This window comes from Aotus nancymaae, unplaced genomic scaffold (assembly GCF_030222135.1).
Source record: "Aotus nancymaae isolate 86718 unplaced genomic scaffold, 86718_ANA_hifiasm-v0.15.2.pri h1tg000049l, whole genome shotgun sequence".
NCBI lineage: Eukaryota > Metazoa > Chordata > Mammalia > Primates > Aotidae > Aotus > Aotus nancymaae.
In genome coordinates this window covers 4,612,582-4,639,269 of record NW_026988463.1, presented here as the reverse complement: position 1 = coordinate 4,639,269, position 26,688 = coordinate 4,612,582, and the positions used below count along the sequence as shown (strand labels likewise).

The 26,688-nt window shown below is 54.5% G+C and overlaps 1 protein-coding gene across 7 annotated transcripts in view; it reads right to left on the bottom strand.

Annotated features, from left to right (window-relative positions):
* Positions 1-1,264: 1,264 nt before the first annotated feature.
* Positions 1,265-26,688, bottom strand: part of MGRN1 (mahogunin ring finger 1) — a 63,358-nt gene continuing 37,934 nt past the window's right edge. The window contains exons 9-18 of one of the 7 annotated variants that reach the window (XM_064362419.1): positions 20,688-20,756; positions 18,966-19,125; positions 15,602-15,711; positions 12,316-12,381; positions 10,667-10,893; positions 9,535-9,658; positions 9,160-9,202; positions 8,506-8,595; positions 5,864-5,908; positions 3,303-3,390 (exon numbers count right to left, since the gene is read on the bottom strand). In XM_064362419.1, coding sequence (XP_064218489.1) covers positions 5,868-5,908; positions 8,506-8,595; positions 9,160-9,202; positions 9,535-9,658; positions 10,667-10,893; positions 12,316-12,381; positions 15,602-15,711; positions 18,966-19,125; positions 20,688-20,756 — 930 coding nt within the window. In that variant the 3' untranslated portion in view covers positions 3,303-3,390; positions 5,864-5,867. The other 6 variants (XM_064362418.1, XM_064362416.1, XM_064362414.1 and 3 more) reach the window with 6 other exon arrangements.

Sequence of the window (26,688 nt, the reverse complement as noted above, 5' to 3'; positions counted from 1 at the left end):
GTGCTGGGTCTGTTGGGAGGTACAGAGCGGGAGCCAATCTGGCCCGTGCAAGCACCCGTCTGACATTCCTCTACCCACAATGGGATGGGGCCAGACCCAGGCCTGTCAGAGCAGCTGCAGGGCCCATGGGTGGCAGCCTTCTTGGGGGACTGACAGGCCAAAACGTGAGCACCCCTTCCACCCTCAGGGTCCTCAGTCAAAGGGCATGGTGGCAGCTTGACCTGTATGCAAAGGAGCTGGGGCCCTGAGTGGTAGGCAGTGGTGTGGTGGCTGCCCTGGTACACTGGCCACTCCCTGGGCAGGGGAGCAGGGGCTGTGCAGAGTCCTGGGGCTGGGCTTTAGCCCTCAAGCCCACAACCCCGGGCAGCCAGACCTGCTCCTGCCGTCTGGGCTCCGCACACCAGCTGTAGGGCACCGGCACTGCCGCTCTGCTTGAAAACCTGTTCTTAAAACTGACTCCCCCTTAGGCGGAGGTTGCACTGAGCTGAGATTGCGCCACTGCACTCCAGCCTGGGTGACAGAGCAAGACTCCACCTTAAAAAACAAAACAAAAAAACCTCTGACTTCCCCTAATAAAAACACTCCAGTAGCCTCTACAACCTCTTCAGTAGCTAGCTATCCAGTATCCTTCACTCCAACCAGGGGCTCTGTCCCCAGGGGACACCAGGCTCACTACTGCTGCCTGGAGCACTCCAAGGCCAGCTCCTCCTCGGCCTTCAGGGCTGTTTAAGTCTCAGTCTCTCCCTGCCACCCAGTTCAGTGAGTCCCTTTTAAGGTTTCATCTCACCACCACCCTTTCTTCCTAATAGTATCCAAACCTGGCAAGATTCTGATTAGCAGCTGGGCATCTCACTGCCTGGAATGCAGGCGCCTGGGGTCCGGGCCTCAGCTGTTCTGCTGCCACTGGAACACCCCAGGTGCTCAGCAAAAGCCCTGAGACGATCGGGGCTAGACATGGGAATAGGAGCAACAACTCTCACACCTGCAGGCCCCGGGGCTACCGCATCACCTGTTCAGGAGACAGCCCGATCTCGAGGGTGTGGCTTCCCTCCAACCAGAGGAATGCCGCGACAGGGCTGGCTGGGAGCCAGCATTCTCATTAGCCCTCACCTTGCTCACTGTCCTGACACCGCAGGGAAGCCAGGCAGAGGCCACGGAGCTGCCAGGCTGTTGGAACCAACCCAACCACCCAGTGGCCCAACTCCGGGTCAGGAAACAGCCACTGTCCTGAGGGCTGTGCCTAGAGGAAGGAACAGACAGTATATTGCTGTGTGATTTTATTACTATAAATATACAGTAAAAACAAACGGGCCCATCTAAGCACATCAAATGGCAGCATGTAGGAGTCCCAGCAGGCCATTCTGCAGCCCGAATTTCACACAGAGCCCTGGCACCAGGACCGATGGCAGAGGCTGGGGCCCTGGCGGAGCGGGAGGAGACGTGGGGTTGTGGGGAGGTGCATTGGGGCGAGGCGCGTGGGGAGGTGCCTGGGCCGAGTGCACACACACGGGAGCATATGCGTATGCGTATGTGTGCGCATGTGTGTGGGAGCATGTGTGTATGCATGAGTGTGCAAATGTGCCTGAGCATGTGTGCGTGAATGTGGGAGCATGTGTGTGTATGAGCATGTGCAAGTGGCGGTGCATAAGCATGTGTGTGTGAACGTGAGAGCGTGTGTGTGCATGTGCACAAGGGCAGGAGGGGGGCTGGCCTGGGTGCGCAGGGAGCTGGGTGTGGAGACCACTGCTGGGTCTCCCCTGAGGGCCCAGGAAGCAGAGCTTGTGCTCGGAGCCACCCTGAGCCTCAGGGAGGGCAGTGAGCTGCCCCACAGCCGTCTGATCCCCAGGCCCGGCTGCAGGGCAACCTCCCCGCCCAGGCCAGAAGACCCGCACATACCTTCCTGGCCCAGGGCCCTGCTGGGGCGGCTCAAGCCCTGGGTCACCAGGGCCAGATACCCCCTTCACCCATCTGCTGCCCAGAAGGTTTACCTTAATAAAAACAGGACGAGGTCGCCCAGAGGCCAAGCCTCCCGGCTGTGATCTCACTCACCAGGTGGGCTGCTGGCTCCCTCCTCCCCGGGCGGATCCCACCACAGGAGCCTGACACAACAAATCAAAGAGAACCGCAAGGGGGCCGGGCGCACTGGCTCACGCCTGTAATCCCAGCACTTTGGGAGGCCGAGGCAGGTGGATCACCTGAGGTCAGGAGTTCGAGACCAGCCAGACCAACATGGTGAAACCCTGTCCCTACTAAAAATACAAAAAAATTAGCCAGGGTTGGTAGCATGCGCCTGTAATCCCAGCTATTCGGGAGGCTGAGGCAGGACAACCACTTGAACCTGGGAGATGGAGGTTGCAGTGAGCGAAACCATGCCACTGTACTCCAGCCTGGGCGACAAGAGTGAAACTCCATCTCAAAACAGAGAGAACCGCAGGGGACATTCCAATGGCAAAGGGGAACGAGGAGGCCACCAGGTCCTCCTTGACAGGGCCCTGGCGAACAGATGGCCCTGCAACTGGAGGGGCCTGGCAATGTCACCAAAGCCAGCACGGTGAGAAGGTGCGGGGCTTGGTAACAAGGCCACTGGATGATGGCTGCTGGAAGCGGCTGTGCCTCGGCCCCTGAGTCAGGTCCAGTGCTAGACTGAGATGCTTTAGCTGCCCAGAGCGACACCCGTGCACCCCAAAGCTCTGACCACTGACGGCACCAACAGAGACACACCAGGGAGGGCATGGAGGCTGCACAAACACGGCAGAGGACAAAAGGCAGCAACAGCCAGGTTGCCGCGGTGACACAGGCGGGCTGGGCGGACAGGCACCGTTTCCTTCATTAACCGTGCCTCGAGCCCCCACTGCCCCCGAACATCTGTGAAGACAGTGCTTCGCCCACCAATAAATTCTCTTGTGCAGGCCTGCTGAGTTCTCTGGGCAGCAACTGCACTGCTGTGGGACCGGGTGTAGCCAGCACAGGCCACGTGTGGGCAGCCCCAGCCCCAGATGCTCAGCCCACCAGACCCTGGGGAACCCAGGCGTTGAACTTGGGATGGAAAGCTGCTGTCCTTCATCTTGTACCAGTTACAAATATATCAACCATAGAAAAGGGGAATTCAGGGGACGGTCCACTGTGCTCTTTGATCAAGGGTCACCACAGCCCCTTGGAGCCTGGTGGCCACAGGGGGCATGCAGACAGGAGAGGCCGAGTCACACCGGGGTCTGGGGCAGCCCCTTGGCAAGGTCTAGGGAGCTGAGGGCTCCGTGCTGCCAGCTTGGCCAGGCTCTCAGAGTGAGGTCAGCTCGGCGGTGCTGGGATCGGGGCTGGGGCCACCAAGAGGAGGCCAGGTGGGGCTGGTGGTGCCAAGGCCATGGGCCATTTCCATGGAGGTGGGCCATCCTGCAGGCAGGAGCAGAGGGGGAGGGAGGTGGGTCACACTCAGCTGCTTGGTCCCATGCCACCCATTCCTACCAACCTGAAGCCACACAGGGGTGGGCCACCCAGCACCCCCACTCCCGCCACCTGTCTGTGGCCAGAATAACAGATGGGGCCTCCCCAGCCCTGCCAAGCATGGTGTGTCCCTCTCAGGCAGATCACTCTGCAACCCTGGACACCGGGCACATCACCCTGCACCCCCGGACACCAGCAGCAGAGCTGCAGCCCCAAGTCAGAACACGACATGGCGCCGCGGCTTCTGCCCTCTGGGTCTCCTGCCCTCCCGCTGGTTCCAGTTTCCTGGGATGTGACCACAGGCTGTCCTGCCAAGGTCCTTATGGCTGGGTTAGGCTAGAACTCAGTCAACTCAGGGTGGAGGGGCAGGGAGCAGCCCTGAGCGAGAAAAATCCCATGCTCAGAGTGGCTGAGTGGCCCCATGGTGGCTTCTGTGAGGCAGAGAGGAGCCTCCCACAGAGCCCCGACGCTTGGACTGTGGCTTCTACACTGCCGCCAGGCGCTGTCCCCGGATGGGTCTGGCGTCCCCGGGGCGTGGGTAACTGTGCTGGTGCTGAGCCTAGGACGGGGCCAGCACGGCCTCAGGGCTGCCCAACGTCCAGCCACCAGCCCTGATGCACGGCTCCCAGTAGACACGGCCCGGCCCCACTCTCAGGTGAAGGACGGTCATCTTCTTCGGGGGCTGCGGCCTGCAGCGAGACCAGAGTTCAGAGGCTGTGAGCCTGTTCCAGACCACACCTGCACTCTCCACCTCTGGAAGCTTGACCTGAGCCGTAACATTCGAACAGCACCGTCCACCGACGCGCAGGCGGGGGCCCTCTGAAAGGTGTGGGTGGCGTTTCAGTCAAGGGGTCCAGAGAGGGATGCACGGGGCTCAAGACGACAGATGCGTGGGAACGCAGAGTGCAGTCAAAACAAGCAAAGCTCCCAGGCCTGGCTCAAGTCCACCCAAGGGGAAAGGGCCTCTTGGAGCCTGGACCCCGGCCAGGCACTTCCCAGCGGGCTGCAAGGGCCTTGCCCGGCAATGGCTGCAGTCCTGTGCAGAGCCCTGGCCTCAGAGAACACCAGCAGCCCCCTGCAGGCGGCATGTGTGCCCAGACCCTTTGGGAAGGCAGAGGGCCCCCAGTCTGCCTGCTACTTTTTGGTGGTTCTCCTAGAGCTGTCTTCTTTCTCTCTCCCGTGTGTGTGTGTGTACATGTGTGTGTACGTGTGTGTCTGTGTTCGCGTGTGTGTATCTTCTGTTTCTGAGACAAGGTCTCAGGCTGGAGCGGGCCTTGACCTCCGCAGCTCAGGCAATCCTCCCACCTCAGCCCCTCTTGAGGAGCTGGGACCACAGGTGTAAGCCACCAAGCTCAAGCCAATTTATTTATTTTTTGTAGAGAGGGGGTCTCACTGCTTCCCACACCACTTTGAAATCCTGGGTTCAAGTCATCTAACCCCTTAGTCTCCCAAAGACCTGAGATTACAGGTGTGAGCCAGGGCCCAGTCAAAGCGGCTTTAGTCAAACATCTGCCTGGGCCACCCTGGTAGACAGTGCCTCTTGAGGGGGATGAGGGAGCCTCTTGGGAGGGAATGGGGGTGCCAGCTTCACAGGGCCTCCTATCACACTCAGTGTTGGTGATCCAGAAGGTTCCAGTACTGGCAGGGACAGGTGAGTCAGCAGCAATGGTGGGCTCGAAGCAGAAAGGCAGCCCGCAAGGGACTGTCTGCCAGGCCCACGGAGGCCAGGCTGACTAGAGAAGGAGGGAGCAGGGCAGCAGGCAGCTGTGTGAGTGGACACCCTCAGGACAGGATGCAAGATGCTCTCCCCGGGCACCACAAGGCCCTTCAAGGACAGACTCCCTCCAAGAGACGGGGACTCAGCTTGGGAACAGGTGATCCCAGGCTCTCCCAGCCTGGGGCGCATTCTTTTCCCCATGATTTATTACTTCAATCCATGTCCAGAAAACGAGAGTGACCTGCTGCACATCCCAACGGGAACTCACAGGGACCATCCAGAACAAGGCTGGGCCTGAGGCTCTCCCCTCCGAAGTGTCGCCCCGCGTCTCCCTGGGGTTCCCTCCATGCTCCTGCCTCCTGTGGGGGACAGTGGCTCTGGAACACCTGGGCTGGGTCTGTCTCCCTGCCTGGGCTGGGACTATTCCAGGGCCCCTCAAGGCTGGAAGAAGATCCTGACCAGTCGCCGGGTCCAGATAGAGAGACCTCTGGCTCTAAAAGTCAGGACCCCTCAGGAGGCCACTTTCTAGGGCAAAGGTGCAGCGGCCACCAGAGCTCTGGATTCAGAACCCAGGACCCCTGGGAAGACACGGATGTGGGTGAAGACCCGAAAACCAGAAGGAACCCCCGCCAGAGACCAGGGGAGGGCTCGTCTCTCCAAGGACGCGCATCAGAGCCCCCGAAGCGCGTCTGGAAGGTCACGTACCGGCTTACTCGTCTATACCAACAGAGCAGGAGTCGGGCCCCAGGGCTGCGCGGAGAGGGGAGAGACAGACGGAAGCTCAGTTAGCACGCACGCAGCAGCTGGCACCGCCACAGCAAGGGCACCAGCCTGGGGACCAAGGTCAGGGCCATCTAGAAACAAACGCTGTGCTGCAACCACAGAGAACCGCAAGGAGAACCACAGCTGGGAGGCGGAGCGTGGCCAGAATCCAACTCGGAGGAGCGCCCGGCCCTGCCTCTCCCTCATGCAGCTCCCACACGGCAGCCAAGGGAAGGGCGCGGGAAGGACGAAGTAGGCGCAGTCCACCTCTGAGTTCAGGAGGGAAGGCCCTGGGCAGGCGCTGGGGCTAGACAGGGCTGAGCCAGGGGAAACCCTGAGACACCAGGACCCTCGGTGTTCACCATCTCATGGGCCCTCCCATCTACAGGGACACCAGGGTTCACTGGCCAGCCCGCCAGGCAACGGCTGCCCCTATGAGAAACCACAGGATCCTGCGTGTGTGTTCATGTTTTACTCAGAGACACGGAGAGACAGGCAAGGGCTCTGTGACGGAGAAAGCCAGTGAAACAGAGGGGCCACCACACGGATTTAAAGAGAGACATAGAGCCCGGCTCAGTGGCTCACGCCTGTAATTCCAACACTTTCGGAGGCCAAGGCGGGCAGATCACAAGGTCAGGAGTTCAAGAGCAGCCTGGCCAACAGGGTGAAACCCCGTCTCTACAAAAATATAAAAATTAGTGGGACGTGGTGGTGGGCACCTGTAGTCCCAGCTACTGGGGAGGTTGAGGCAGAAGAATCGCTTGAACCCAGGAGGTGGAGGTTGCAATAAGCCAAGATCATGCCATTGCACTCTAGCCTGGTGACAGAGCAAGATCCCATCTCAAAAAAAAAAAAAAAGACAGAAACCTGTGCTTACAAGGTTGACAGCCAAGTAGATGGCACCACACAGACCCCAGAGGCGAATGTGCTGTCCGTAGCTCAAACCTCAGGCTGTGCAGGCTGACCTGCTGGCATCAAGCAGCAGCCGATCCCAAGTCGGGCGCCCGGCCCAGGAGTTCACCTCGGGCTGCCTGGATGTAGACTTGGCCTCTCTATGCCACCTCCACAGATGACTGCCGCCTGCCCCAGTCTGTGCACCTGAAGAAGGCCCGAGACCCTCCCTGGGGGTGGGGCTTGAGACCCCAGGGTCCTGGTCTCATCTGTGTGGGCCCGCAGTGGCTGTGGCGATCCTCCCAGGCCAGGCCACACAGGGGAGGCGTGACCTCTCAGACGCTGCCCTGCAGGCCACCCCGCAGGACCAGCAGTCACGCTTGTGGCTCCCAGAAGCTCAAGTCCTTCTCCCGGCCCCTCCTCCATCACCTTCCAAGTTTTTCATCAGAGTGAAACATCTGAGGTCCTTTGAAAGACCTTACTGGAATTCTGTGTCACTTTAAGGTAAGCTAGTCCTAAATGCACCTTCTGCTGTGAGCTGTTTGGGGCAGGCTGCAGCTATCATCAGGGACCTGGGGCAGTGCCAGCCCCTGCACCTGTGACCCGCCCCGCCCAGCCCATGAGCACAGGCCACTGCTCAGAGTCCGGAGGAACAAGAGGCTCTTCCAACTAAAGCGCGTCACCATCACCCAATGCCAGGCCCAGGTCACCGGGTGACCCAGGAGGACTGAGCACCGGTTGGTCCCGGGGTCAGGAGGAGGTAAAGAAGCAGCCACAAGGGAGGAGCTATGCCCCTAAGCAGCAGCTCCGGGGTCATGTCTGCAGCCACCGAGTTCCCCCATTTATCTCAGTTCCAGAGCTGCAGACGGCCTTGTGGCAGGCGCAGAGATACCAGTCTGAGCCCCCACTTCCCTCCTGGTCTTTGGAGCTCAGGATTTGAAGATGAGGATCTTATCCCAGCAGAGCAGAGAGTGAAGGCACTTGGCTGACGCGGCCTGCCTAGGCCCGAGCCTCTGGGAAAGGTGAAAATGGCAACCCTTTCTCCTGGCCTTGCCACTCCCCGCTGACACCTGGCGCCCCCCCACCTGTCCTCTGCGCCCTGGCCTGGGATGTGCTGCTGCATCTAGACAGGTGGCCTACATCAGGCCTGGGGTAGGGGTGACCCAGAAGCCACTGTCCCTGTTCTCTGTGGCCCAGGACCCCTGCTGCACAACACAGCATGTGGCACCTGCTTCCGCTCCATCTACAGCTCTCAGGCTCTGCTAAGAGCTCACCTGGCACCCAGCATGGGGCCTATGGGCCCATGGAACAACCAGGGATGGAGGAAGATGTGATGATCCCAGTGGGGCCAGAGCTGCCCTCCTGGCAGCGAGCAGGAGGCATAGGGAAAAGGAACCCATCCTCTCACAGGCAGCCTCTCTCTCCCCTCCTGGGGCCAAGCTGGCCCCAGGAAGGGAAGGGGCTTTGGTGCAGACTCCACTCCCAAGAGCCAGGCCCTGCACGACGCTGCCTTGCAGCCCTGGGCTTCATCCTGCTTCAGGGTCAATAGCAGGGGAATGGCTTAGCATCAGGGAGAGAACCGAGCTCCAATGGACCGGCCCCTGCAGCTGAGCATGGGCCATCAGAGCAGGGGCCTCCTCCTGGGGGACTGAGACGGGCACCAGCTCCTCATCCCCAGCCCCCCAGCCCCTCACCTGGCAGGTAGATGTCGGCAGGTGGGCCTCGGCCACAGTGCTCAGGGCTGCTGTCCTGCAGGACGTTCTCAATGGACGGTGCTCGGGTCCCTGCAGGCAGAGGGCAAGGTCAGGGACCTACAGGCAGGGGCCAGGTCCCAGCAGGGCCCTCTGGGCAGGACCCAAGGACTGCATAGCCACTTCGGGGTCCCCAGGATTGGGCTCCGACAGGACTCCACCTCGACTGCACCTGCTCTCCCAGGACCCCAAGGGCGGGTGCCTTCCTTTCTTTCCCTCCTTCCCACCCTCCAGCATGGGGCTTTCTCCCCCCGTTTTTACACTGTGTCCCGGATGTTCAGAGCATGGGGTTTTGTTTCTGACATAGAAACATTACACATTCACATTTCAGAAACAGGACTGAATGCTGGCAGGTGCTACCCATCCCTGGCAGACGGCCCTGAAGGGTGAACAGCGTGGCCTGGCCCCATCACCCATTCAGTCCCTCCCAGCCAGGATCCCAGCGCCACCAAGGGTGGGAGGGGGGCCTCTTGGCTGAGAGTTCCTGGGGCAGAGGAGAGGCTGGCCCAAACCCGCTGCCTGGAGCCCTCGGACCCCAGTGAGCTGGGGCCACCTGGTCCTAGCATGCAGTTTGCACCCACGGGAAAAGGGGCTCACCTTGCTTTGGTGACGACTCATCAACCTCTTCTGTTAGGAAACTCTAGGAAACAAAAAAAAAAAAAACCACACAAAGAAAGAATAAGATAAACACAAAACCAGGAAACTAGGAAACAAAGGGAAAAGTGCCCTGGAGCTTGGAGACCTGCGGTCACCACTCCAGGACAAGGTGCCATCAGCCATGGCCCTCCTGAGACCCAGACAGCCACTATACCGGGGGTGCTGCGTCCACAGACCGAGGCTAAGGAGGCAAGAAACTCAGCAAGGGCCCAGAGGTGCAGGAGTGCCCAGGCGGGCAGCGGGATGGGGTGCAATTCCAGCGATGGGCTGGTGGGCTGGCCAGGGCGGGCGCATTAAGCCTCCCGGGGGCCTCACCTCAGGGGAGCTGCTTTCCCGCAGGGCCAGCTCTGCGCCACCCAGTGGGGGAGGGACATCCACATCCTCAGAGAGCTTCTCCTCGTCCTCTTCGTGGATGGGGGAAGACGGGGACCGCAGGGTGCTGAGGACAGAGGAGAGGGTGGGCAGGGATGAGAGGATAACTCTGCCAAAGCCGTGCAGGGCTACTGCTGCACACGCCTGCCAGGACCCACGCAAAGGACACTCCCTGGGGAGATGCTTCCATCACCCACCACTGGGACCAACCCAAATGGCCAGCAGGCAAAGGCAGCCACCACAGACCCGCCCAACAGAGGGGCCTCTCTCCCAGCACACTGGCACAGCCCTAGGCTTCCTCTCCCTTCTATAAAGAGAAGAGAAACCACTGGTGGTTCCTGGGGTGGAGAAGCAGCAGGAGACAGAGGCCCCTGTTTCTCTCTGAGCTTTGGTGCTGCCTCCTCATGGGCATGGCAGGTGCCCTGGGCGGCTTCCTATACTCTTCTAGGAGAACCAACACGCCTGAGGCAGAGTCCCCCAGGCAGCTGCTCTACACCCCACAAGGCTCCAGGGGATCCACAACTGACCGGGGCCAACCCTAGGAGCCAGGCCCTCGGAAGGCTGTAATGTGAGTGACAGACAATGCAGTCATCGCCTACAAAGGGACCACGCCCCGTGACTCATCAGGGCGAACCGCAAGAGCAGTGAGTGCGCCTGGGTCACTGTCAAGTCCTGAGTTCCGGCTGCCCTGGCCGCTCACTGGCAGAGTGGGCCACGTGACCAGCCCCCAGGAAATTCCAGGAACCCTGAGACTCAGAGGGCCTCCCCTTGGCAGAGACACGGCACAGACCCCTGCAGTTTCCCCGCCAAGAGCATGTATGCGCATGCACACCATGTGACCCTGGTCGGGCGGGCAACGCGTCCGGCTGCCCAGACGCTATCCCTGCCTCGTCTTCTCTACGTTCTCTGCTGTGATAAACTTTATCCACAAGCCTAACCTGCTACGGGGTCTCAGAGTCCTTCTAGGGGATCACCATATGGAATACACCAGAAACTGATTTGAAACCACAAATCCACCCACTCCACACACGTGCCACCACACGTGCCCCATGCATCCAGCCTGGCTGCCACTCACCTGTCCGGCACCTTGCTCTGAGGCCTGCCCTTCTGGCGGCTGCTGTCCAGGATGTGATCAATGGCGGCGAGTGGACAGCTGGCCTGGGATAGGCCGTCCGAGACACCCGAATAGGTGATTTCTTCATAAAGAGGGGCGGAGGGGATGGCCGGGGAGACAGCCCGGAGGCCGTTGAGCGCCTCGAGCAGCGAGATGGGCTCATAGCCAGGTGGGACGCTGTCAGAGCTCTGCAGGGACAGGGCGGGTGAGAGGGGCTAATGCCCAGGGACCACCTGCTCCCCAGACCCTCTTCCTGATGACCTCCTACCAACTCTGTCCTTTGGGGGATTTAGACTCCCCTGCCCTCAGAGGGTGGTCCAGAGCTCCCTGGCAGCACGGATGCCCTCTCTGCCTCAGTCATCAGCTCCAGCATGGACCCGGATGCCCAAACGCCCATGCTGGTGCCTGGGATGATGGGCACGAGGGCATCTGCCAAGAGCTGCCCCAGCCCTGGCCTCAGCTGGCCCCTCCCTGGCTTTCAGTTCCCACCTGGCCACAGGTGGAGAGAGAAGTGTTAGTGACAGACAGGAGCTAGGAGCGGGGGCAGAGCGAAGCCATGCCAGAGGCGAGAGACACTGTCAGGGGCTGTCCTGGACCAGGGAGAGCTGAGCTGCTGGGAGCTGTGTCTTGCCCTGGCCTCTGGGGGCTGACGTGCTCCAGGCAACACTAACAGATGCCCTGGCTAAGAGCCGCTGTTCTCCCTTCCTGGGGAACAGACAGAATGGAAGAGGCTGAGGAAGAAGAAAAATGCCCAGTTTCTGGGGAAAGGAAGTAAGACTGCAGGGGCCTGCTTGGTCCTCACAAAACCAGGCTGAGAGGCAAAACGCTCATCACTGATCCTTCCGGGAGACCCCGGCCTGCCTGACCGAGCTCCTAGAAGGAAGGGGAAAGTGAGATGGGTGGGGGGTGCCTGGGACCATGGGCAGGTAGGAGAGCGGGCACGGCCCAGGATTCTTTTCTGTACCCCACATTTGCTCCCATACCCGCCTCCAAGCTAAAGATAAATAACTTCACAGAGTCCCCTTACCCCTCTAAAAAGGAAGACGCACTCTAGGTGGTTCCGGAGCGGCCTCCACCTCTCTACACCAAGGCCCACAGGATTTCAGCTGGGTCTGCCCGGGCCGCAGAGGCTCCAGGTAGGCATGTGCTGGTCCCCCTGCCTGCTCCCTGGGGCACAAGGAAAGCCCAAGAAAACCAAAGTCCTCAGCCCAAAGAGCTCGAACCCGCAGGGTGAAGGGGCAGGACGCGGGACCAAGAGGCATGTGTGAGGGGCACGTTTGCAAAACGCAGCAGCGACGTTAGTTCCACCTGCAACATCCATTCCACTGCCAGCAAGAAAAAAAAGGGAAACGGCACGGGGGCCACGCAGGGCGGAGGCAAAGCTGAGGGGAGGGCGGCGAGGCCGGCAAGCCTGCATTTTGCTCACGGACCGAGAGCTAGTCTGGTTCCACAAACTCCCTGGGCAGGGAGGCCAGGACTGGGAGAGCAGAGCTGACAGGTTACCCGAATCAGACACTAGCCTGGGGCGGAAACCATCTCCCCTATTTGTCGTGGGTTTAAAAATGAGGGCGCGGGGCAAAAAAAACATAGCCAGAGGCCCGGACACTTACTGTTTCCCTTTTAGGTTTCTTGCTGGTCAGGGAGGCGGGGTGCGGCTTTGATTTTTTAAAGGGACACTGTCAAGATAAAAATCATATGTTTTACAACTACCACCCCCGCGCGGCCCTGCAGTGGGCTGGACAGGTCTCTGACTAGCTGTCCTCTTACCACGCCAAGGCTCAGAACTTGAAAACCTTCCAGGGGATGCGGATCTCAGGACCATGCTAAGGGCAGGTCTGGGTGGGTTACGTGTGAATCCCAGCAGCTCCTAAGAGTGGTGCCTCGGAGCCTAGTCTCATCCCAGTGCCTGCCCACCCGCAGTGTGGGTCACCTGGGGCAACAGATTTGGCCAAGGTGGACACGAGAGCAGCCGGACGCTCCCTAATGCGGGATGGGCACAGGGTGGGGATTCTGAAGCCACCCTGGTCAAAGTCCCCCAGCCAATGCCCAGGCACTGCCACTACCTACCACAAACATGAAGCCCTAAAGAGGGTTGGGGAGAAGAGTCAGCCTCAGAACCACCCACCCCGCAATCATCTTTAGGGACTCGCTGGAGAGAACGTCACAGTGGCTCTTTCTGGAACTACGTGGAACGTACCTGGCAGGTGAATAGGAGTGTTTGCTTTCGCTCCCTCAGGAGGGGAGGGCAGCTCTCTGGGTGGGCGCCAGCCCTTCTGGGGGCTCAGAGCCACCTGTCACACCTCGGACCCCAGCACCCTACACTGCAGGGGAATCTCAGCTCACTCAATGTAAGAGGGACAAACACAGAAGGACCTGCCAGACCCTTGGCCACCAGGACACAAACAGGGACAAAAACAAGTGACAATAAATCTAGCTACCGCCTGAGCATGGATCACTCCCTCCGTGAAACCCTCTTGGGGGCTACTCCCCCGGGGGCTGCTTCTCTCTCCACCAAAACCCAGCATTTCCAAATCAAAGCCAACGCCAAAAGTGCCAGGAGCCCTGGATGGCAGGGGATGCCAAGCCATGTTTCTCCACCAGCTTCAAGACCAGGTAAGATTTTAAAGGAGAAACCCAAAACCTGGATTTTAAGGGAAATTCCAGACTTTTAAACATTGGCCCCATTTCAGAAACACTGCATCTGCTGCCAGGGAGGTCCGCAGGCCCTCAAGGCCCTGCTCAAGGGGGCTCGTGAGGAGCCTTGGACAGCAAAGGCGGCGTCTGTAAATGCCACCTTCGGGGCTCTGCTCCTCTTTTCTGTTTAGAGAGGCAGCAGGGCCTGCAAGAACCAACGACTTCAACAGCCACATCTAAGAACCCAGAAAGGGATGCACCCTGACAGTGCGCGCGGCCAGCAGGGAGCAGGGGCCCGAGAACCAGACCCTGGGCCAGCCAGTCCCTGTCACCTCCCCTACTCTGCTCCCCGCCCACCACAGCCCCAGCCACCGTCCCTGCCTCTGTGTCGGTCTCTCCCTGTCTCTCTTTCCCTGTGTCTCTCCATATCTCTGTCTTTCTCTCCCTGTGTCTCTTCACATCTCTGTCTCTCCACCTCTCGTGTCTCTCCACGTCTCTCCCTGTCTCTCCACATCTCTCCCTGTCTCTCCACGTCTTCCTGTCTGTCTCTCCACATCTCTCTCTCTGTCTCTCCACGTCTCCCTGTCTCTGTCTCTCTACAACTCTGTCTCTCCACATCTCTCCCTGTCTCTCTCCACATCCCTGTCTCTGTCTCTCCCTGTCTCTCATTTCTCCCTCTATCTCTCCCTATCTCTCTCCACATCTCTCCCTGTCTCTGTCTCTCCACATCTCTTTCTGTCTGTCTCTCCTTGTATCTCTCCACATCTCTCCCTGTCTCTGTCTCGCCACATCTCTCCCTGTCTCTGTCTCTCCATCTCTCATTTCTCCCTCTATCTCTCCCTGTGTCTCTCCACATCTCTCTCCCTGTCTCTGTTTCTCCACAACTCTCCCTGTCTGTCTCTCCACATGTCTCCTGTCTCTGTCTCTCCACATCTCTTTCTGTCTGTCTCTCCTTGTATCTCTCCACATCTCTTCCTGTCTCTGTCTCTCCACATCTCTCCCTGTCTCTGTCTCTCCACATCTCTCCCTGTCTCTGTCTCTCCATCTCTCATTTCTCCCTCTATCTCTCCCTGTGTCTCTCCACATCTCTCTCCCTGTCTGTTTCTCCACAACTCTCCCTGTCTCTGTCTCTCCACGTCTCCTGTCTCTGTCTCTCCACATCTCTGTCTGTCTCTCCTTGTATCTCTCCACATCTCTTCCTGTCTCTGTCTCTCCACATCTCTCCCTGTCTCTGTCTCTCCACAACTCTCCCTGTCTGTCTCTCCACATCTCTTTCTGTCTGTCTCTCCTTGTATCTCTCCACATCTCTTCCTGTCTCTGTCTCTCCACATCTCTCCCTGTCTCTGTCTCTCCATCTCTCATTTCTCCCTCTATCTCTCCCTGTGTCTCTCCACATCTCTCTCTCCCTGTCTCTGTTTCTCCACAACTCTCCCTGTCTGTCTCTACATCTGTCTCTCTACATCTCTCCCTGTGTCTCTCCACATCTCTCTCCACGTCTCTGTCTCTCTCTTTGGGTTCTTGGAGCCAGAGTTTCACCTCCCTTGTGTGGCTGAAGCAGGGTCTGCCCATTAAGGTTCCCATGAGGGAGCCTGGTGGGCCTGGAGCTCAGGAGGAGGGTCACCAGCGCTCCTCGCACAGCGACTCATGAGGGAAATGGCACAGCTCATTCACTAAGAACCACAGGCTGGAAGTGGTGGCTCACACCTGTAATCCCAGCACTATGGGAGGTTGAGGCACGAGCATCACTTGAGCCCAAGAGTTCAAGACCAGCCTGGGCAACATGGTGAAACTCCATCTTACTAAAAATACAAAACATCAGTCAGGCGTGTTGGTACATGCCTGTAGTCACAGCGTCTTGGGAGGCTGAGGTGATAGAATCGTTTGAGCCTGGGAGGTGGAAGCTGCAGTGAGCCGAGACTGCGTCACCTTGGGCGCACTCAAGCCTCGGTGACAGAGCGAGACACCCTGCCTCAAAAAGAACAACAAAAGCACCTGGTTCCACGGAGACTGCGATCGCAACCGCGCTCAGCCCTGACACAGGCGCTGGAAGCTGATGGCAGCAGCACTGTTCCCAGCAGTGGCACCCCCGGACCCAGCCTGGCCACCCCGTCTATGCCTCACAGTCACCTCTGGGGGCCACGCCTGCCCACTGGACAGACGAGGACACGGGGCTGCTGGCTGACCATGTGGGCCCTGAGCCTGGTCCGGGCACTGATGCCCCTCTCATGCCCACCCATCCCACAGGCAGGAGGCGGCACTTACAGAGTGCTCGTCATGCTCCAGGCTCTGGGCCAGGACGGGGCTGAAGGACACAGGGGACAGGGCTCCTGGCTTCTTCCGCACTGCCCGGATCTGCAGGAGGGCCCGGAAAGCTGCGGCAGAAGGAGGGCTCGCATCAGGCCAGGATGCCCAGCCCGAGAGCACCCACCAAGCCCCAGGGATCGACCCCCACCCAACCTACTCACTCCGCCCCACCCTACCTACCCCACCCCACCCCACCCCACCACGGCCCTGGGACAACCCTGCTTCCAGATCAGAGCAAACAGTCTTAATGAAATGGCCCCAGGCAGGGAGACACAGCAAGGCCACGCAGTGCTGCCCAAGGCAGGGCTCCAGAGGGAGTGTCCACTGGGGAAACTGAGGAGCACAGACAGCAGCCACCGGGAGCAGGGAAGATAAACCGGGACCTGGATGCCCTGTCATCCCGCAGCACCAGTCCTGCTCACACAAGGCCCCACAGGCCGCTGTAGAATGTTCCCCAGACACCTTTAGTGAGGCATGTAGGCCACATCTCATCAAGAAACAGGCCAGGAAACTGAACCACCAAATCACCAAACAAAACCAGCCACCCGCAACAAACCAAGACAGGAGAGCATCCGCGGTTAGCGCAGGGCAGGGCCGCAGGACTCCTCTGTGCCCATTTCTATTTTATTTTTTCAACAAAGAGACTTGCTCTGTCCCCGGGCTGGAGTGCAGTGGCGCAATCTTGGCTCACTGCAGCTCCACCTCCAGGGTCAAGCAATTCTCCTGCCTCAGCTTCCTGAGTAGCTAGGACCATGTATACCACCACCACACCGGGCTAATATTTTTGAATTTTTAGTAGAGACGGAGTTTCACTATGTTGGCAAGGAGGGTCGTGATCTCCTGACCTTGTGATCCACCCGCCTTGGCCTCCCAAAGTGCTGGGATTACAGGCGTGAGCCACCTCGCCCGGCCCCCTCTGTCCATTTCTTCTGAGAACACCAGGTTCTGCCCTCGAGGCCTGTGAGGGGCACATCTACTGCCACCTCCTTAAGGCTCAAAGCCACACAGGGGCTCTGAACTTGAGTCTGATGGCCCTGACCCACAGACCCCCACACACTTGAAGATTCTAGAGTTAGACTCAGGTCTGGGGACCCTCCCTAGAAAGCAGCCCTGCTGTGTCTCCAGCTACACAGCCTCCCCAAGGCTCAGTCATCAACAATGCCTGCCTCCTAGACACAGAAGACAACTTTCCCCTACAGCCCACCCCTGACCCCACTTTGTCTTTCAGACAAAGACGGCCTGGGCTGGCCCTCCCTGCGACAGGATCTGCCAAAGGCTGTGCGGCCCAACACTCCCTCCAGACCCGGCAGCCTCCTCACTTCCTCCTGGGATCTAGATGACTTCAGTGACCTCACGACCTGACTGCACAAACCAGCGTCCTTGCAAAGCCCCGTGCCGGGCTCGGGGGTCTGCTGGCCTACTAAGCGCGTATGTCCTGCAGCTGCGCAAGCAAATCACCCCCACACCCCAGCCCTGCCGCCAGGACCCAGGCCAAGGATCTCAGGATCCAGGGTGAGGGCCCGCCAATGGGGTGCAAATTTTGACCTGGTTTTTTTACCCTGAGAACATTTGGGTTCCCTCTACTGGAAGACAAACACTCAGAACGGTGCCCCACGAGACAGCTTTTCAATGAGGAAATGTCTGGAGTGCTCTAGAAAACCCTATGTAATTCCTTGGTCAATTTTCTACCCAGAATACTTTGTTTTCACCTCACTGTAATTTTTTTTTGGAACAGGGTCTTCCCCTGTCTCTTAGGCTGGGGTACAGTGGTGGCACAATCACAGCTCACTGCAGCCTCCACCTCCCAGGCTCAATCGGTCCTCCTGCCTCAGCCCCCCAAGTGACTGGGACTACAGCCAACACATCTGGCTAATTTTTAACTTTTTGTAGAAATGAGGTTTTGCCATGTTGCCCAGGCTGGTCTTGAATTCTTGGGCTCAAGCGATCCTCCTGCCTCAGCCTCCCAAAGCGCTGGGATTTCAGCTATGATCTACAACCAGCGTTACACTGCCATTTTTTTAATCAAAATATTTTCTATTTTACTTTTAAAATAAAGATCTGAGTTGGCCATGGTGGCTCATGCCCATAATCCCAGCACACTTTGGGAGGCGGCAGAACCACTTAAACCCAAGAATTTGAGGCCAGCCTGGATAACATAGCAAGACCCTGTGTCTAAAAAAAGAAAATTCAAAAACAAGTCTGGGCGCTGTGGCTCTGCCTGTAATCCCAGCACTTTGGAAGGCCAAGGTGGGCAGATCACTTGAGGTCAGGAGTTTTGAGATCAGCCTGGCCAACATAGTAAAACCCCATCTCTACTAAAAAGACACAAAATAGCCATGCATAGTGGCACAGGCCTGTAATCCCAGCTACTCAGGAGTCACAAGAATCATTTGAACCCAGGAGGCAGTGGTTGCAGTAAGCCAAGATCCTGCCATTGTACTCCAGCCTAGGTGACAGAGTATGACTCTGTCTCAAAAAAAAAAAAAAAAAAAAAAAATTAAGTACTTAATTAAAAACAAAAAAAACTAGTAGGCTGTGGTGGCATGCTACTTGGTCCTAGCTATGTGGAAGGCTGAGGTGGGAAGACTGCTTGAGCCCAGGAGTTCAAAGTTACAGTGAGCCACCTATGATGGGGCCACTGCACTCCAGTCTGAGCAATACATCCTGTCTCAAAAAAAAAAAAACAAAAAAAAAACCAGCCAGACATGGTGGCTCATGCCTATAACCTCAGCACTTTGAGAGACTGAGGTGGGCAGATTACTTGAGGCCAGGAATTTAAGACCAGCCAGGCCAACATAGCACAACCCCATCTCCACTAAAATATAAGTATTAGCTGGGCATGGTGGTGTATGCCTATAACCCCAGCTACTAGGGAGGCTGAGACAGGAGAATCACTTGAACCCAGGAGGCAGAGGTTGCAATGAGCTGAGAACTCGCCACTGCACTCCAGCCCAGGTGACAGCGTGAGACTGTCTCAGAAAAAAATTAATAAAAATAAAGTAAGAATAAAGATTTCATTCACTGATCAATTTTCGTTCAGTTCAAATGTTGCTGTAGCATCTGTCCTGGAGTGCCTCTGTGGCCCTTGGTTCTGCAAGCCTTGTCTGGTTGGAGGCAGACATGAAGATCTCAATGCCCCATGCTGGTATCCCTGCCAACTCTCATGGTAACTGACTCTGGCAGCCAATGTGCCCACGTTCCGCACAGACTGGATGAATGACGAATGACTAAGAGACCTGTAGCCCCCAGCCCAGGACTGCCGTGATGCAGCCAGTCCCTAACTTCCGGAACCTTCCACAGAGCAGCCAGCCGGGGCACTCACGCAGCCGGCAGATGGGGCAGTTGTTGGCCTGGTAGCGCAGCGTGTCAGCACAGGAGGTACAGAGGCACAGGTGGCGGCAGGGCAGGATCAGCGTGTCCCGCAGGTCAGACAGGCACACCACACACTCATTGCTGTTGTCGCTGTTCTCGTCGTCCGAGGGCTGTGGGGACAAGGACCTGTGAGTCGGCAGCCTCCCAAGGGCCAGAGCAGGGCTCCTGCTTCCTGTCCCCAGCTGTCCCATCCTACTCCACCCTGCCCAGCAGCTGTCATGACAAAGAGAAATCCAGAAGGCAGGAGTTTACCCCAGAACAGAACCACGAGGCTCAAACCCAGTGTGAAGCCAGCTCCCAGCAGAGGGGAGGATCTGTGCCCTGCACCCACCACATCATGACAACATGGTCTCCTTCTGTTCCTCAGACCCAAAGAGAAAATGTGGGAGAGATCCACCGAAGAAACGCATCTTCCTAATGTCAGGGTACCCGCATTTTTGGTTTAAAAAATGCAGTTCACATGTTAGAAATGTTTTCATTAAGTAATGGCAGCTACCAGAAATCTAATTAGCAAGTGGACAAAGAGAAAGCCAAAACTCTAAAACAGGGATTCACAAACTAGGCCCTCGGGCTGTTTCTCTAAAGTCTTACTGCAACACTGTCCCACCCACGCATTTCCATACTTTCGCTGCTGCTCCTGTTTAATGGCAGTGTGGAGTCGCTGCAACAGAGACCACATACCGGGCAGCTGAAAACACTCACTCTCTGGCCCTTTTTGGAAAGTTGGCCACCTTCTGGTGTGAAATGTGAATGCACTGACTGCCCTCGGCTGAGGCGAGGCCCAGCCAAGAGCTTTGCTTCTGCGACATGGAGCTGCTCCAGCTGTCCTGGGCCGATGCCACACTGAAGCAGGCGCATGAGGCTTTCCGAGATCTTAAGAGCCAGGAGTTTCTCTCATGCCGGTGTGCCTTTAAACAAAATCATCGGCCAGGCGCAGCGGCTCAGGTCTGAAATCCCAGCACTTTGGGAGATTGAGGTGGGCAGATCACGTGAGGTCAGGAGTTTGAGTCCAGCCTGACCAACATGGTGAAACCCCATCTCTACCAAAAATACAAAAATTAGCTAGGTGTGGTGGCACACGCCTGTGGTCCCAGCTACTCGGGAGGCTGAGGCAGGAGAATGGCTTGAACCCAGGAGGCAGAGGCTGCAGTGAGCCAAGATCTCGCTGCTGTATTCCAGCCTAGGCTATAGAGTGAGACTCTGTCTCAAAACAAAAACAAAAATTAATTTCATCCCCTGCTCCGTTCCCTGGCTGGGCTACACCAAGGCTAATTTGTCAGGTACCACGGCTGGTCCTATGGACATCCAGAATGGGCATCCCCCGCCCAGGAGCTGCAGGGACTCGACGTCTGCGGGGAGGCAGGTGGGAACTGGCCGGCAGGGGCCAAACAGCTGAACCTGGAGGGAGGGCGGGACACCGGCCCCCATTCCCAGGCTACCCTGGGGGACCTGGATGGCAATTTACCTAACAAGCCAGTGGATTTGCTGGAAAAAAGAAAATGTTCCATACACTCTGTTAGCTTTAAAAAGACAAAATTAAGGAAAATGAATGGCGTCTAGGGGTCCAGGACCCCAGAGGAAGGCATGGAAGGGAACTGGTACGTCGCTGTCCCCCAGCTGCTCCCATCAAGGGTTTTGTAATGGCAGAGGGAAACCTCGCCCAGGTACACACCTTGGTCTCCTGGTTGTTCTTGTTCTCGATGCCGTAGATCTCCTGCAGGAGGTAGCTGACCCGGTCCACCTGGAGAGCAGAGAGGGGCTCACTGGGCCCTCACCAACCGTCATATGAGGGTTCCTCCACACCCACCTGGCCTAGCCCCCCTCCAAGGTACCAGGCTTCCATCCCAAGGACCTGTCCAGCTTGACTCCTGCGGGCCAGGAGAGGGTCAGGGAAAACCTGCTGTCTGCCCCCACCTAACCAGCAGCACCAGGAACAGGGCTGGAGCCAGTGGTTCTCCCCACCACCGAGGGCATGGAGCCAACTCTCTGGCCCCACCACCACCCCCTGCCTGCCTCACCACCCCCAACACCACTCAGTTCCACCGCCATCAGCCCCATGAGGGCAGCGGGAGCCAATGCCTGAAGGCACCAGACGGCAGCCTAAGCGTCCACTGCTTTCCAGAGCCTCCTTCCACAGGACACAAAAGCCTCTCCGGTTTCAAAGACACCAAGACAATGTCTCCGAGCTGGTTCTGTCCTGCTGCTCACTCACACCTGGAAAGCCTCACGCTGACCATGTTGCAAAGGGGTCTGAGCTGCTGGGTTTCCCATGAACCATAGGCCAGGAGCGCCACTCCAGGGAGCCCAGGACCTGCTGGGCAGCTCTCTCAACACAAGGCCCTGTCCATCACCGGGGTCTCCTGTTCCCCTGGCACCTGTAGGAACCTGGACCTGCTAGAGTTTGCTACACCTCTCTTTTGTTTATTGTAATCTTCATTTTAAGCAGAGACAGGGTCTTCTCTCCCTATGCTGCCCAGGCTGGTCCCAAATCCCCAGGCTCAAGCAATCCTCCCGCCTCCACCTCCCATAGTGCTGGGATAATAGGCATGAGCCGCCACACCCAGACAACCTCTCTTCTAAAAAGCTAACAAATGGCAGGGTGCAGTGGCTCACACCTGTGATCCCAGCACTTTGGGAGGCCAAGGCCAGTGGATCACTTGAGGCCAGGAGTTTGACACCAGCTTGGTAAACATAGCAAAACCTCCTCTCTACTGAAAATACAAATATTAGCCAGGCATGGTGGCACACGCCTGTAGTCCCAGCTACTTGGGAGGCTGAGGCAGGAGAAATGCTGGAACTCAGGAGGCAGAGTTTACAGTGAGTCGAGATCATGCCACTGCATTCCAGCATGGGCGACAGAGCGAGACTCTGTCTTGTCTCGATAAAACAAAATTAAAATCAAATATAAAATAAAATATAACTAAAAAGCTAACAAAAATCATTCCCAAGTGGTGGCTTTAAACTGGTCTTATGTGCCCCAGCAGTACACACAGGGTAACTGCTAGCCACGGCATAGGACGTCTCATGAGCAAGCTCTAACGCCGCTGTGTAGGGGACACTACCCTCTAAATTATCAGTGCCTACATGTGAGGCCACCAGGAATAACACTTCCCAAGGCAGCATCCCAGGATTACTGACCCCAGAGAATAGATGGACTGGTCTATAGTTCCCATTTGTTCTAGGCTATTTTATCCTTCTTTTCAAGTATTGATTAAGTCAAGCCAAGTCTCTGACCAATACTGACATAATGGACAATTCGTAAGGAAGAGAAGGAGCTGCAGTCTTTCTGTTTCCTGTCTCTTTCCTTCCTTTTTCTACCCATCCATTTATTCAGCACATACTTACTGAACAGTATGCTCCACACAGCATGGTTCAAACTGGACAGAAATCAGGGCCTGCAAGAGTCCCTGCTACACGGTGGGCACGCAATACACACATGATCCCCCAAGACAGGGACCCGACGTCCCAGAGCTTAGAGCTCTACAGGGAAGTTAACGGGCTCTTACACAGCTTTTTTTTTTTTTTTTGGACACAGAATCTTATTCTGTCACCCGGGCAGGAGTACAATGGCATGATCTCAGCTCACTGCAACCTCCGCCTCCTGGGTTCAAGCGATTCTCCTACTTCAGCCTCCTGAGTAGCTGAGACTACAAGCATGCATTATTACACCCGGCTAATTTTTTTATTTTTAATAGAGACAGAGGTCTCACCATGTTGGCCAGACTGGTATCAAACTTTCGGGCTCAAGTGATCTGCCCACCTCAGCCTCCCAAATTATTGGGGTTAAGGGCGGGAGTGCCTGTGCCTGGCCTCTGCACAGTTATTTCAAAGGCAGCTACGGTAGACTAGGAAGACCAGCATGAAGACTACTGAAGAGTGTGTGTGTGTGTCTATTTATGTGTGAGTGTGTGTATGTACATGTCTATGTATATGTGTATGTGTATGAGTGTGCCTGTGTACATGTGCAAGTGAATGTGTCTATTAGTATGTGTGCCTATGTATGTGTGTGTATGTACGTCTATGTCTATGTGTATCTGTGTATGTGTGTATGAGTGTGCCTGTGTACATGTGCAAATGAATGTGTCTATTAGTATGTGTCTATGTATGTGTGTGTATGTACGTCTATGTCTATGTGTATCTGTGTATGTGTGCATGAGTGTGCCTGTGTACATGTGCAAGTGAATGTGTCTGTGTATTAGTATGTGTGTCTATGTATGTGTGTATGTACATGTCTATGTCTATGTGTATCTATGTGTATGTGTATGAGTGTGCCTGTGTACATGTGCAAGTGAATGTGTGTATTAGTATGTCTGGGTGTGTGTGTATGTACATGTCTATGTGTATCTATGTGTACGTGTGTATAAGTGTGCCTGTATACATGTGCAAGTCAATGCGTGTATTAGTATATGTCTATGTATGTGTGTGTATGTACAGGTCTGTGTATATGTGTATCTATGTGTATGTGTATGAGTGTGCCTGTGTACATGTGCAAGTGAATGTCTGTGTATTAGTATGTCTGTGTGTATGTACATGTCTATGTATGTGTATGTGTATGAGTGTGCCTGTGTAAATGTGCAAGTGAATGTGTCTGTGTATTAGTATGTGTCTGTGTGCGTGTATGTACATGTCTATGTATATCTGTGTATATGTATGAGTGTGCCTGTGTACATGTGCAAGTGAATGTGTCTGTGTATTAGTATATGTCTATGTATGTATGTACATGTCTATGTATGTGTATCTATGTGTATATGTATGAGTGTGCCTGTGTACATGTGCAAGTGAATGTGTCTGTGTATTAGTATGTGTCTGTATGTGTGTGTATGTACATGTCTATATGTGTATCTATGTGTATGTGTATGAGTGTGCCTGTGTACATGTGCAAGTGAATGTGTCTGTGTATTAGTATGTGTCTGTGTGCGTGTATGTACATGTCTATGTATATCTGCGTATATGTATGAGTGTGCCTGTGTACATGTGCAAGTGAATGTGTCTGTGTATTAGTATATGTCTATGTGTGTATGTATGTCTATGTATGTGTATCTATGTGTATATGTATGAGTGTGCCTGTGTACATGTGCAAGTGAATGTGTCTGTGTATTAGTATGTGTCTATGTGTGTATGTACATGTCTATGTATGTGTATGTGTATGAGTGTGCCTGTGTACATGTGCAAGTGAATGTGTCTGTGTATTAGTATGTGTCTGTGTGCGTGTATGTACATGTCTATGTATATCTGTGTGTATGTATGAGTGTGCCTGTGTACATGTGCAAGTGAATGTGTCTGTGTATTAGTATATGTCTATGTATGTATGTACATGTCTATGTATGTGTATCTATGTGTATATGTATGAGTGTGCCTGTGTACATGTGCAAGTGAATGTGTCTGTGTATTAGTATGTGTCTGTATGTGTGTGTATGTACATGTCTATATGTGTATCTATGTGTATGTGTATGAGTGTGCCTGTGTACATGTGCAAGTGAATGTGTCTGTGTATTAGTATGTGTCTGTGTGCGTGTATGTACATGTCTATGTATATCTGCGTATATGTATGAGTGTGCCTGTGTACATGTGCAAGTGAATGTGTCTGTGTATTAGTATGTGTCTATGTGTGTATGTACATGTCTATATGTGTATGTGTATGTGTATGAGTGTGCCTGTGTATATGTGCAAGTGAATGTGTCTATTAGTATGTGTCTATGTATGTGTATGTACATGTCTATGTATATGTGTATGTGTCTGTGTGTATGAGTGTGCCTGTGTACATGTGCAAGTGAATGTCTGTATTAGTATGTCTATGTGTGTGTGTATGTACATGTCTATCTATGTGTATGTGTATGAGTGTGCCTGTGTACATGTGCAAGTGAATGTGTCTGTATTAGTATGTCTATGTATGTGTGTATGTACATGTCTATGTATATGTGTATCTGTGTATGTGTATGAGTGTGCCTGTGTACATGTGCAAGTGAATGTGTCTGTATGTTAGTGTGTCTATGTATGTGTGTGTATGTACGTCTATATATGTGTATCTATGTGTATGTGTGTAGGAGTGTGCCTGTGTACCTGTACAAGTGAATGTGTCTATTACTGTCTATGTATGTGTGTATGTATATGTCTATGTATGTGTATTTATGTGTATGAGTGTGCCTGTGTAAATGTGTAAGTGAATGTGTCTGTGTATTAGTATGTGTCTGTGTGCGTGTATGTACATGTCTATGTATATCTGTGTATGAGTGTGCCTGTGTACATGTGCAAGTGAATGTGTCTGTGTATTAGTATATGTCTATGTATGTATGTACATGTCTATGTATATCTATGTGTATGTGTATGAGTGTGCCTGTATATATGTGCAAGTGAATGTGTCTATTAGTATGTGTGTCTATGTATGTGTGTGTACATGTCTATATATATGTGTATCTGTATGTGTATGTGTGCCTGTGTACATGTGCAAGTGAATGTGTCTATTAGTATGTGTGTCTATGTATGTGTATGTACACGTCTATGTATATCTATGTGTATGTATGAGTGTGCCTGTGTAAATGTGCAAGTGAATGTGACTGTGTATTAGTATGTGTCTGTATGTGTGTGTATGTACATGTCTATGTATCTGTATCTATGTGTATGTGTATGTGTGCCTGTATACATGTGCAAGTGAATGTGTCTGTGTATTAGTGTGTCTATGTATGTGTATGTACACGTCTATGTATATCTATGTGTATGTATGAGTGTGCCTGTGTAAATGTGCAAGTGAATGTGTCTGTGTATTAGTATGTGTCTGTATGTGTGTGTATGTACATGTCTATGTATGTGTATCTATGTGTATGAGTGTGCCTGTATACATGTGCAAGTGAATGTGTCTGTGTATTAGTGTGTCTATGTATATGTACACGTCTATGTATATCTATGTGTACGTATGAGTGTGCCTGTGTAAATGTGCAAGTGAATGTGTCTGTGTATTAGTGTCTGTATGTGTGTGTATGTACATGTCTATGTATGTGTATCTGTGTATGTGTATGAGTGTGCCTGTATACATGTGCAAGTGAATGTGTCTGTGTATTAGTGTGTCTATGTGTATGTACACGTCTATGTATATCTATGTGTATGTATGAGTGTGCCTGTGTAAATGTGCAAGTGAATGTGTCTGTGTATTAGTATGTGTCTGTATGTGTGTGTATGTACATGTCTATGTATGTGTATCTATGTGTATGTATGAGTGTGCCTGTATACATGTGCAAGTGAATGTGTCTGTGTATTAGTATGTGTCTATATATGTGTGTATATACATGTCTATGTATGTGTATCTATGTGAGTGTGCCTGTGTACATGTGCAAGTGAATGTGTATTAGTGTGTCTGTGTCTGTATGTACACGTCTATGTATGTGTATCTATGTGTATGTATGAGTGTGCCTGTGTACATGTGCAAGTGAATGTATTGTCTGTGTGTGTGTATGTACATGTCTATGTCTATGTGTATCTATGTGTATGTGTATGAGTGTGCCTGTGTACATGTGCAAGTGAATGTGTATTAGTGTCTATGTGTGTGTATGTACACATCTATGTATGTGTATCTATGTGTATGTATGAGTGTGCCTGTGTACATGTGCAAGTGAATGTATTAGTATGTCTGTATGTGTGTATGTACATGTCTATGTCTATGTGTATCTATGTGTATGTGT